Here is a 13,566-nt window from a genome sequence, read left to right on the forward strand (position 1 = left end):
CGCCTTAGACCGCTGCACCACTCGGGAGGCCCTTATATGCACTGTTAACATGACATTACAACGCACTGCTGGTCTGTAAATGAATGAATGATGACACTCCATATGAAGAACCACCTCGTTAAAATAAACTTCATTTTGTAATTTTTATTTGGTCAGATGAAAACAATAAAATATAAATAACATTTACCAATTGAATCATATGAAAATACTTTATATTGTAATTCATTTCATATCTCTTTTTATTACATACATTACAAACCAAGCTGACATAATGATAAGGAGTGCTTTGTTGAATCCATTCATTGTAAAAGCTTTGGCTAATAAGTGACAGTACTAAACGTAATACCAGCATGAAAACAAATAATTTCAAAAGGAATGCTATATATTCAACTATTGCACTTATCGACACCACATAAAATACCTCCCATATCTTGTCCATTCAATGTGAACATAGGAAATAAAGAGCAGTTTGTAAACACTGTCCATAAAACTATAACACCCCGTCCTCAATAATGTACTTCCTCTATCAAACTCCTTCCTGTCTGATGTCTGATCCAAGCCAACACTCATCATGACATCTGGGTTGTGTTCAGTGGGTTTGAAACATGAGAAAATGTTTTTGAAACAGAAAAGGTAAATGAGCGCTCTCATTGGACATATTTAGGTAGTATTTCTTTTCAAAACATTTTCTCCTGTTTTGTTCTAACTGAACGTGACCCAGGTGAGTTCCCTACTATCGGTCTCTCTTCCTCTCCTCCCTCTCCTCAATTATCACACTCATTCTTCACATTGCACTCAAAACAGGTCCAGTTCAGAGGAAAGATAAAAAACAGCATAGAAAAACAAAACAAAGGAAAGAGACAGCCAGACACCTCCAGGCAGTAACAGCCTGAGCTCTGTAGACTAGTCCTGTGGTGACGGATGATAGGTAATGATGGGCGGAGCCAGGGCAGAATGGGCGGAGACAAACAAGAACAGCCACACCCTTTTGTGGGTGGGGCATGGTGGTTGGGTGGAGACTCAGGCAGCATGTAGCTGATCTCAGCAGCGTTTGTTCTTCAGTACGTTGAGTACCCTCTGGTTCTTAGCCTTGAAGGCCATGACGAAGTGATGCGGGGCGATCTTCCCCTTCCCATCCTCATCTGCTGAGCCCATGAAGATGTAGTTGAGGCCTAGTGAGATCACACAGAAAGAGCCTGAATGCAGTGGCGGAACGGCAGAGACATTCAGGAAGGTAGCACATCAGCGTCAACTCTCCTCTGGGTTCCATATATGTTTATAGGTACAGTTGAAGTCGGAATACACTTAGGTTGGAGTCATTAAAACTCCTTTTTCAACCACTCCACACATTTCTTGTTAACAAACTATAGTTTAGGCAAGTGGGTTAGGACATCTACTTTGTGCATGACGCAAGTAATTTTTCCAACAATTGTTTACAGACAGATAATTTCACTTATAATTCATTGTATCACAATTCCAGTGGGTCAGAAGTTTACATACACTAAGTTTACTGTGCCTTTAAACAGCTTGGAAAATTCCAGAAAATGGTGTCATGGCTTTAGAAGCTTCTGATAGGCTAATTGACATCATTTGAGTCAATTGAGGTGTACCTGTGGATGTACCTTCAAACTCAGTGCCTCTTTGCTTCACACCATGGGAAAATCTAAATAAATCAGCCAAAACCTCAGAAAAGAAATTGTAGACCTCCACAAGTCTGGTTCATCCTTGGGAGCAATTTCCAAACGCCTGAAGGTACCACGTTCATCTGTACAAACAAATGTATGCATGTATAAACACCATGGGACCAGGCAGCCGTCATACCGCTCAGGAAGGAGACACGTTCTGTCTCCTAGAGATGAACGTACTTTGGTGCGAAAGGTGAAAATCAATCCCAGAACAACAGCAAAGGACCTTGTGAAGATGCTGAAGGAAAAACAGGTACAAAGTTATCTATATCCACAGTAAAACGAGTCCTATATCGACATAACTTGAAAGGCCGCTCAGCAAGGAAGAAGCCACTGCTCCAAAACCGCCATAAAAAAGCCAGACTACGGTTTGCAACTGCACATGGGGACAAAGATCATACTTTTTGGAGAAATGTCCTCTGGTCTGATGAAACAACAATACAACTGTTTGGCCATAATGACCATCGTTATGTTTGAAGGAAAAAGGGGGAGGCTTGCAAGCCGAAGATCACCATCCCAACAGTGAAGCACAGGGGTAGCAGCATCATGTTGTGGGGGTGCTTTGCTGCAGGAGGGACTGGTGCACTTCACAAAATAGATGGCATCATGAGGAAGGAAAATTATGTGGATATATTGAAGCAACATCTCAAGACATCAATCAGGAAGTTAAAGCTTGGTCGCAAATGGGTCTTCCAAATGGACAATGACCCCAAGCATACTTCCAAAGTTGTGGCAAAATGGCTTAAGGACAACAAAGTCAAGGTATTGGAGTGGCCATCACAAAGCCCTGACCTCAATCCTATAGAAAATATGTGGGCAGAACTGAAAAAGCGTGTGCGAGCAAGGAGGCCTACAAAGTTGACTCAGTTACACCAGCTCTGTCAGGAGGAATGGGCCAAAACTCACCCAACATATTGTGGGAAGCTTGTGGAAGGCTACCCGAAACGTTTGACCCAAGTTAAACAATTTAAAGGCAATGCTACCAAATACTAATTGAGTGTATGTAAACTTCTGACCCACTGGGAATGTGATGAAAGAAATAAAAGCTGAAATAAATCATTCTCTCTACTATTATTCAGACATTTCACATTCTTAAAATAAACTGGTGATCCTAACTGACCTAAAACAGGGAATTCTTTGTTGGATTAAATGTCAGGAATTGTGAAAAACTGAGTTTAAATGTATTTGACTAAGGTGTATGTACATTTCCAACTTCAACTGTACATCTATAAACGTATAGAGTACTGTACCGTATGTTTGTATATATTCACAGTATGGATCAGCGGCTGAGGGGGAAGGTATAGATCTTATTGCAGTGAGTTTTGCCGCTTACCTCAGACCTTGGTCAAGCTCCTTCAGGTGAGCTTGAAGATAGGTTACAGCAATGGAGGCAAACTCAGAGCCATACACCAAGTAGTATGTCGAACCACCTCTTTCTTATGTATCTTGTATATTTGGAACATGCCGCTGTTACAAGTGCTTACTCAGTGCCACACTTGAAACCGTGTCAGTATTACTCAATCATATAATTTGAACTGAAATAAAAACATATGGTTCAATAGTACAATCATGGACTAATACCTGTGCTATCGTGTCACGGTGAATGTCTGAAACTAAAGCAAGAGAAACGGATGACTATATCCAGGGGAGAGTTAGCCTGAGTGCCAGTCTGTTTTTGCTATCATGCCAACTCCTTGTCACTCATTGTCATGCCAAACCACATTGTCTTGAGTTGGAGTTGGCTAGAGCACAAAACAGATCTGGGACCAGGCTATAGAAAGAGACAACAGATCTGGGACCAGGCTAGGGGAGAGTGAGCCCCAGAGTCCTTTGGTAGTGGTCCACCGTACTACTACTCACCTCGTCTGATGGATGGACACTTCTTGCAGAGCACGATGATCTTGGTGCTCATGGTCTTACCGGCCTGCTGGATGGCCAGGTTGCCTTCTTTGTAGACGTTGATGATGGAGATGGTGGCGTACACACTGCCTCCTCGCACCACCGCCGTGATGACAGTTCCTGTTATCACTGTCACAGGAACATAGGGAGTTTAGATGGCTGAACAACAAGCACTCAACAACATCTACTTAGATTGGAAGTCTGACAACTGTGTCATCATTATGAAATGGTGGTGTATAACATTCAACAGCCTGTAAGCTCTGTAATTGCCTTGACCAAATATTGTATGATCGAGATTGGATATCTTTCTATACAAATACTCTGATGCTCGGCTTGCAAAATGTACTGGTTGAATAGCTTTGAATAAGATGATCAGATCAATGTGTAAACAGGAAGGAAAGGCCGGGTCAGCTCAGTCTTCTGTTAGGTCCTTTTGTGTCTAGCCTAGTCATTACAACTTGTGATGCAACACCCTTGGCTTGATATGACTGCAGACTGTCTGCCACTGTATTATACAAGACATTTTGACACTAACACCAAATTACTGGTCTTCACAGACTGGTCTTCATTTTCCATGCAAATCTGACCTAACCTCCCTGAGGAAAAGCAATTATTAAAATACCTGCCTCATTCCATCAACATCTACTCGGAGAAAAACATCACAGAGCTAGTCTAAATACTGTGGTAGCAAACTAAGGCCATGGACTACGTTGGCTGAATCAACACCTTCATTTAGCAGCAGTTTACCTACAGTTAGGCTCTTCTCTGGCATGTGTGTTACCTCTATGAGAAGAAGAGAACTGTGTCAGTCCCATGCACATATTCACTGGGCTGCCCTGTCAGAAAACCCTCAAGGACGCTTTTCAGACGCGCTGAAACCACGCAGATAGTGTATCATGACAACATGGGTTTGTTGAGAGAGGGACGGCTCATATGGACTGGATTGATGCTGGGGTAAATGTTGGACGATTTTCTCTCACCCCCACCCCCCAGACAGACAGACACTGTTGACCTGTTGTTGTTGTAGCTTAGTATCTGTGACGGTAGTAGTGGCGGCTTTAGGTAGATCAGCCATAGATATAGATATAGCATTACCTGTAGGAGAATAGTATCTCTCTTACCAAAGTCACTGGTACAGTAGTTGCTCTCAACGGTTCCACTTCTTTTGCATTTCTGCTGGCACAGAGCTACAGAGTACTTCAGGGCTGGGGAGACACAGAAAAATAAAATATAGTTACTTAGTTCACATTCATCTTCCACATTCAAGGGATGCTAGCAAGTAGGGTTTGCGTTGATTTTGTTTCACATTGAGTCAATTCAGGGAATGAATTGAAATCAATCGTAGGCTAATAAATTAGTATGAACACATCCCATTGAAAACTGTGGGCAACTTAGAATCCTACAGTTCACATCATGCTTAAGGTATAGGGTTCTATTTTCGTCTGGCGTTAAGGAGGGGCAAGTGTCTAACGCACGCTTGTTGTAAAAACCTGGCGCTCTGCTATTTTCCAACACTTGTGCCCGGGTTGGTCATTTACCTGTCTAAAATCAGCTTGCTTGCGCTGAGATGGGAGTGGTGAAAATACTTGAGGTGTGTCCTTAAAAACGAGCGCCAAACTGCCAATTTCGGTCAGAGTAACTGCAGATAAACTGATCTTAGTGGTAATGCATGTTGGTTATGGCATCAATTTTGCCAGTGGAGGCGCACAGTAGCCTAATCAGTGGCATTTCATCAGTGTTTTATTAAAAGATCATCTTTGAGAGCAGCAAAACAGTCTACAGACATTCACCTTTTTAGTAAATTGGAATGTATTTTTGTCCAGCTTCTGTGAAAAGTTTGGACTCATTATGTGCGATGTCCATTGAATAAAAAGTGTCAGTGACGGCCTCCCAAGTGGCGCAGCGGTCTAAGGCACCGCATCACAGTGCTAGAGGGGTCACTACAGACCTGGGTTCGATCCCGGGCTGTATCACAACCAGCCGTGATCGGGAGTCCCATAGGGTGGCACACAATTGGCCCAGCGTCGTCCGGGTTAGGGAATGGTTTGGCCGGGGGGGCTATACTTGGCTCATCGCGCTCTAGCGACTTCTTATGGCGGGCCGGGTGCTTGCAGGCTGACGCCGGTCGTCAGTTGAACGGTGTTTCCTCCGACACATTGGTGCGGCTGGCTTCCAGGTTAAGCAGGCGGGAGTTAAGAAGCGCGGTTAGGAGGGTCATGTTTCGGAGGACGCATGACTCGACCTGCACCTCCCGAGCCCGTTGGGAAGTTGCACCGATGAGACAAGATCAAAAAAAAATTATTTATCTTTTTTTAAGTGTCAGTGACTGTGGGAAGCCTGTCTAGGAACATCAAGTTATTAAAAAAGACCATCAATGCTGCTAGGGTAGTGGTATAGGGAAAAGCTCAGACTACAAAATACAGTCCAACCAATGTCCAAATGTCATTCTTACTGGTGGAGAACAAACAGCCTAAAAGATAAGCCAATCAGAGGCAGTCATCAAAGGATCCTGATGACATCATGATGGGGGGGAGGGGGTTGTGTGTGTGTGACTTTTTTTTAACATTTTTACACTTTAGTCATTTAGCAGACGCTCTTATCCAGAGCGACTTACAGTAGTGAATGCATACACTTCATGCATGTTTTTTTTCTTCTTCGTACTGCCTTGCCAGAGAGAGTTGGTGTCCTCAAACAGCCATGCATGTGTGTCTTTAGGAGGTTCTGCACATTAGTTTGTCTGAGTAAGAAGGAACAAGGTGTCTCTTTGGGGTGACTACTTGCTTCCCTTCCCCTTAACTCTGTCATAGTAGACAAATCACAGATTTAAAAAGACAAAACAAAACACCACCATGCTTCACCATGGGGGGGGGGGACTGATGTTTTGACTGGAATCTAACCTCGTCCCCAATTGCTACAGATAGAGCCGGCTAGGGACAAGATGAACAGCCATCCAGCCTTGGTGTCTGCTCCATTGCCTTTCATCCTGGGGGCAACAGCCACTACCATGGTAGTTCTGATCTGGAACCAGGCTAATGAAAAGGCCTGGAAGCCAATCTCCTGGTGGGAGGGAGCTACAGCAGCTACACCACATGTTGGCATCAGCAAAGACCACTGGGACCAGGCAATCCAATCTGTCTCTAAATCCACAACTCCTAGTAGCAGATCAAAAACACCCATGTGGCCTGGAGATTATGATAATGAATTGGATTCATATTGTGCTAAAAGCACTTTACATTTTAACAACAAGACTGAAGAGATGTGTCAAGACAAGGGAAGAGTTACACATATGTCCTGCTTGGATTAAACAGAGAAAAAGGAGCTACCTACGTATGGGTCTGGTGGTAGCTGCTGGGGTGCTGGTGGTCGGTGGTACCGTGGTGGTGGGGAACTTCTTGGGTCTAAACTTGTAGTGGCCGATGAACCCGTCTGCTGTTAAACTGAGGTCTGAAAGGAACTGGATCAGGAGCTGGTTACCTTCAGAGAATACTGGACTGAAAAGAGAGAGAGAGAGAGAGAGAGAGAGAGAGAGAGAGAGAGAGAGAGAGAGAGAGAGAGAGAGAGAGAGAGAGAGAGAGAATGTTAGCTTACCTGGTAAGTAGTTGATATATCGAATATGCTCATGGATATCTTGTGCTTAGGTAAACAGTTAATCATGCATTAGTAGGTTTATGATCAAGGTCATAAGCGAAGCGGTACATTAGCTAGATGAATGCAGAGTAGAAACAGGTGTGTGACGTACGCTGGAGGGCTATCGCCACAGTACTTCCCGATCCTCTTGGCATCGTTAATCTCTGCCCCGTTGAAAATGGCCACATAGTCATAGCGACAGTAGTTGTCTCTTTCCACATCGAACTTCTCAAACTTCACCTCAATAATCTGTGTTGGTGGACAGGTTATTACATAGAACACAGGTTACACACAACACAGGTTACATAGAACACAGGTTACATAGAACAAATTACTTTCAGCCCACATTCTGAAGGTGCATTTCATTGTGCAACACTAACCAAGAGCAAACCACAAAGCAATTATGTGAAAATTGACATCTTAGGCGATCTCAATCACTCTCAATTGTGTCAAGTTGAACTGTGAGTAAAGTAAGAACCTCTGGCTGTAGACTACCACTCACCTGGTTCTTAGGAGCCACTATGTGCCATGAGCAGGTGACCCCAGCGGGGTAGTCTTTCTCGGGCCAGTTAGGGGTCTTAAAGGACCCGGAGGGTTTAACCAGACGACCGCCACAGTACTGATCCCCTGGTGGGTGCAAAGTCAAACTACAACGTTTAGTTATACTGCTCAGATAGTACTGCTTCACATGCTATTCATTTAACGCACCACTGGACATCATCCAGTGACTCTGTGTTTATGTGCAAGATATATTGCTTCCTTCTGAATGTTAAAGGACGGAACGTTGTGTGCACGTGCATGACATAATCCCATAATGGAACAAACATTTTCGAATAAGTAGGCTCTTGTCTTATGCTTCCTTTGTGGTTATGAGTAAATTAAGAAGACATCGGTCTGTCCCTCTGCCTTGGTCCCATGCTGCAATGTGCAGTTAAAAGCTAGGCATACCATCACACATCTGAGAGATCACATCAGCCAACCACACAAGCTGCTTGGATCTGTGGATCTGTGGATCTTTAAAAACCATGGCTGGATCTCCTGTAACATGTAGTTAGTCGCTATAGCAGTTAGTTCCACTACAGCTGAGCTCCCAGCCTCATGACTGGCAGACGGACAAGCCCAATTTGACTCTGTAACTAAAATAGACATTGAACAAATGGAGGAGTGCGGTGTGGTGCTTTTCAGTTTCAACCAACCACACCCAGGAACAGGGAGAACACCAGTCAATCTAAACTGACAGACCAAGAGGGATTCCAGCTTTCAGCTACGGAGACAGAGAGAAGGTTTACTGGGAGGCACTCAACCCCCCAAAAATTCCACAAACTCATTCGGGGAGAAGTAACGTCACCGGGTCAGAAGAGGAAGGGACGGCTTAGCGCTGACCTGTCTGACACTAGAGCTCTCCATCTGGAAAATGAGCCGTGAAAAATTCCTCGTCATGCTGTGAAATGTGTAGAGATTCACCTCCTCCTCGAGCAAGCTTTAAGTCAAGAGGTTTCGTCTTAACTGCACAAGAGGTCTGAACTGAAAGAGCACTGGTACTTTATCTTACCAAGCAGAAGTCAAACTTTCCCTTGACCTGCTATCCGTTGGGAGTGATTTATTTAGCTAGAACTGCCTTTTAGTCTCAGATGTAAATAATTGACCTCTCAGATCTCATCATCTGGGTATTAGTATTATTACAGTGACACGGTGCAATGACCTTGCTGGTGCAGCAAGCGGTTAAGAGGCTAGTTCATTAGCTCGTTAAAATGTGAACCTTAGCACTAAACACACACACACATATCTGAGGTCTTTACGATGTGGAGTCCGAGCAGAGTCACAGCTAGGGCTCAGTCCCTAATGCTCTGTTGAACATGCTTGGGTAGAGGCTGGATACAGATGACTGCAGTTTTCACTACACACTACATCCAGGCGTACAACTTAGAGATGACACAACCCCTCTTCAACCCACACAGTGGTTCGTGGTCCGGGAGGTAGCCTAGAGGTTAGAGAGGCAAGCCTGCAACCGGCAGGTAACTAGTCCAACAGAAAAAAATCTAGTAGGATCCTAGATCCCGTCTCCTGCCACTGTGCCATTGAGCAAGGCACGTTTATTTTATTTTCATTTTATTTAACCTTTATTTAACTAGGCAAGTTTTTTTTTTTTTTTTTGTCATTTAGCAGATGCTCTTATCCAGAGCGACTTACAGTAGTGAATGCATACATTTCATACATTTTTTTCTCCGTACTGGTCCCCCGTGGGAATCGAACCCACAACCCTGGCGTTGCAAACACCATGCTCTACCAACTGAGCCACATGGGCTTAACCCTTAACTGCTACATTATTCTTCTATATTCTATTCTGCTTACCTCTCTCATGCGGCTGGGCAGCAGAGTACACCGCCAGGAAGCCACTCCCAGCCGTGTTGGCATCAGACACCATCTGAATGAGCATCTTGTTGCCTGTGGAGACCAGGGCGCCTGGCCTGAAAGTCCCACAGAAGCGGCCCAGCCTCTGGCCACTCACATGGCCACTGTAAACATCCACGTAGTCATAGCGACACAGGTTGTCACTCTCCAGGTCAATGAAGCGGAAGGACAGGACCCCCACTTTACCCTCAGGGACCTGGGGACAACATTCAATCCAATACAATATACATTACAATCTATTCAATCACATAAGGGGCATACAGTGCCTTCGGAAAGTATTCAGACCCCTTGACCTTTTCCACATTTTGTTACGTTCCAGCTTTGTTCTATAATGTATTAAATAAAATAAAAACTCAGCAATCAAAACACAATATACCATAATGACAAAGCGAAAACAGGTTTTTAGATTATTTTGCAAATGTATAAAATGTATTCAGAAACTCTGCTATGTGACTCAAAATTGAGCTTAGCTGCATCCTGTTTCCATTGATCATCCTTGAGAAGTTTCTACCACTTGTTTGGAGTCGACCTGTGGTAAATTTAATTGATTGGACATGATTTGGAAAGGCACACACCTGTCTATATAAGGTCCCACAGTTGACAGTGCATGTCAGCACAAAAACCAAGCCTTGAGGTCGAAGACATTTTCCGTAGAGCTCCAAGATAGGCTTGTGTCGAGGCACAGATCTGGGGAAGGGTACCAAAACATTTCTGCAGCATTGAAGGCCCCCAAGAACACAGTGGCCTCCATCATTCTTAAATGGAAGAAGTTTGGAATCACCAAGACTCTTCCTAGAGCTGGCCGCCCGGCCAAACTGAGCAATCGGGGGAGAAGGGCCTTGGTCAGGGAGGTGACCAAGAACCCTATGGTCACTCAGAGCACTAGAGTTCCTCTATGGAGATGGGAAAACCTTCCAGAAGGACAACCATCTCTGCAGCACTCCACCAATTAGGCCTTTATGGTAGAATGGCCAGACGGAAGCCACTCCTCATTAAAAAGGCACATGACAGCCCACTTGGAGTTTTCCAAAAGGCACCTAAAGACCCTCAGACCATGATAAACAAGATTTCCTGGTCTGATGAAACCAAGATTGAACTCTTTGGCCTGAATGCGAAGCGTCACGTCTGGAGGAAACCTGGCACCATCCCTATGGTGAAGCATGGTGGTGGAAGCATCATGCTGTGTGGATGTTTTTCAGTGGCAGGGACTGGAGATTAGTCAAGATTGAGGCAAAGATGAACAGAGCAAAGTACAGAGAGATCCTTGATGAAAATCTGCTCCAGAGAGCTCAAGACCTCAGACTGGGGTGACGGGTCACCTTCCAACAGGACAATGACCCTAACCACACAGCCAAGACACGCAGGAGTGGATTCGGGACAAGTCTCTGAATGTCCTTGAATGGCCCAGCCAGAGCCCGTACTTGAACCCGATCGAACATCTCTGGAGAGACCTGAAAAGAGCTGTGCAGCAACACTCCTCATCCAACCTGACAGAGCTTGAGAGGATCTGCAGAGAAGAATGGGAGAAACTCCCTAAATACAGGTGTGCCAAGCTTGTAGTGTCATACCCAAGAAGACTCGAGGCTGTAATCGATGCCAAAGGTGCTTCAACAAAGTACTAAGTAAAGGATCTGATATCAGTTTTTTCGTTTTAATACATTTTCAAAAATGTCTAAAAACCTGTTTTTGCTTTGTCATTATGGGGTATTGTGTGTAGATTGATTAGGGGGGAACAAGTTAATCCATTTTAGAATAAGGCTGTAATGTAACATAATGTGAAAAACTCAATGGGTCTGAATACTTTCCAAATGCACTGTATGTGACAACTCATATAAGAGGAAACAAATATTCCTCTGATTTACCTTTAAGTCGTTGCAGCCATGTGACCATGCTGCGTGTTAATAAAAATGCCAAGCAGGCAGCTCAAAGTGCCTGAGGGGTGCTGTGTGGCCAGTTGCCAAATATCAGACTACAAATTAGACCTACACAGTTAGGGTTAGTGAATTAGTATCTCATTGCAGTTTATTACAGAAACATTGCGTCATTTCAGTTCTCTGATATGGCTGCCGTTAACTGTTAAACATGGATCATGTATTTACAGTAGGGTACAAGTATGTTTGACTCACCGTGATTCTCCAAACACATTTGGTATTTGGGGGGTACACCCCTGGATACCCCGGGCTCCCAATGACCCCAGAATCGCCCGTTATATTCCCTCCGCATGTAAACGTTGGTCTGGAAACATTGAGAAAAATATTTTAGACACTTCTCACTCTAATACAAATATGTAGCCTATGCTATTATGGACTCTGGAAAGGAGCAGCAGCCTAGGCGTTAATGATTGGTGTTCATTCTTGGGTTGTCTCGGCAATGCGCCAATGTGCGTCCTCATGCCTACAGCGCAGACTGCAGATTCCACCAAAATAACAACTCCCCAGTTATGAACAATTGAACATCATTGATGCCGTTCCTTCATTCATTGTGCCGTAGGCTAACGGATCATTGGCACCTCACGATAAGGCTTTGTAGGCTACAGTACACACGTGTTAATTCTAACAAATAGCCCAACGCAAAGCCAAAAATTATCAATTGTAAATAAAAGTGAAGAGGTACCTCCGTTGTGACTGCGCGCAGACTTCTGTCAAAAACAGTACACTCCATGCGCAAAAAATACTGCATATTCTCAACATTATAGGGTGAACTGACCAGGCACCACTTCGCCTGTTTTCGCCCGGTGGCATGAATGACATTGTATTCAGTCGCTCGAGCGGTGGGGAAAAGTACCCAGAAGTTCCTGGAGGGAGTTTCGCAAGCTGTAGCACAGAGATGAATATAGCGTTTGTTCTGCGTGGTAGGAGGGAGCAGTCCGCAGGCAGCTGCCTTTTTCCAAAACCTGGGATCAAAGACGCATTAGAAGTATCCATAGTGAAATATTTATTCAAGGCACAGAGTTCAGGTGATCATGATGAATATATGGTCATATGTACAAACTGTATGTACTTTGCACATAGGCTGTTTATATGTGCTCTTCGGAATAAAATGAATTTAAAAACAAGTGAATAGCCTGATTAATAAATGAATGCAAAATAGGTCTAAACAACAAAAATAGACTATTACAGTACATACATATATTACAGCATTTACAGTATAGATTCCAGAATGTGTTCTTATGCATTAATATGTGTGCTATGTGCTATCTATTAGCCTACTTACAGAGTGACAGAAAGACTGAAAGACAGACCGACAAACACTGATGGCGGCGCTGAGAGCACTCATCTTTTTTCTTCTTTTATATAACCTTGATTTAACTATCAGTTAAAAACAAATTCTTATTTACAATGACGGCCTACCAGAAGTCAAAAGGCCTCCTGCGCGGACGGGGGCTGGGATTAAATATAAAAAAAACATGAATTATAGGACAAAACACACATCTCGACACGAGAGACACCTAAAATGTTTATTTTATTATACGGAGCCATTTACTTTATGTTCGTATTCTTATCCTTTAATAGTTCTTATTGGTGTTGCATTGTCGAGAAGGAACCAGCAGGTACGCATTCCGTGTATACCAGACGTTTCCCGTACATATATAACATACGTATCACTTACATACGACTAATAAAAAACTTGAAACACACGTACTGAGACAGTTCACACAGAGTATACTATAAATGGCACCATCTAGTGGACCAAGTGACGCATCGCTTTTCAAATAAATGTTTTCAGGTTGTCCGATTCTGAATGTGTAATATTGGCTTGAAAAATCTGATTAAAAGCCATACATCTACAGCTCATCAATAGTACAAAGTTGGGTAAGGCCATTGAAATATCGGGTAAGCCCCAACCCCACAAAAAAATGAATTACGAATGTGATTTACATTAGGCTGATTAATAGTTGTAGTTTTTTTTTATCCATACATTTATTATTACACGGCCACCATTG

General features: G+C 43.6%; 1 protein-coding gene across 1 annotated transcript; it reads right to left on the reverse strand.

Annotated features, from left to right (window-relative positions):
- Positions 1–129: 129 nt before the first annotated feature.
- On the reverse strand, positions 130–13,144 carry pcolce2b (procollagen C-endopeptidase enhancer 2b). Its single transcript, XM_014157291.3, has 9 exons — positions 12,237–13,144; positions 11,750–11,858; positions 9,564–9,819; positions 7,714–7,838; positions 7,324–7,460; positions 6,912–7,075; positions 4,706–4,789; positions 3,546–3,713; positions 130–1,172 (listed from the first exon to the last, which is right to left on the reverse strand). The coding sequence occupies exons 1-9, from the start codon at positions 12,545–12,547 to the stop codon at positions 1,042–1,044; spliced, it is 1,485 nt and encodes a 494-aa protein (XP_014012766.2). The 5' UTR covers positions 12,548–13,144; the 3' UTR covers positions 130–1,041.
- Positions 13,145–13,566: the final 422 nt, after the last annotated feature.

The sequence above is a fragment of the Salmo salar genome, chromosome 19 (assembly GCF_965601325.2).
Source record: "Salmo salar chromosome 19, fSalSal1, whole genome shotgun sequence".
Classification (NCBI taxonomy): Eukaryota; Metazoa; Chordata; class Actinopteri; order Salmoniformes; family Salmonidae; genus Salmo; species Salmo salar.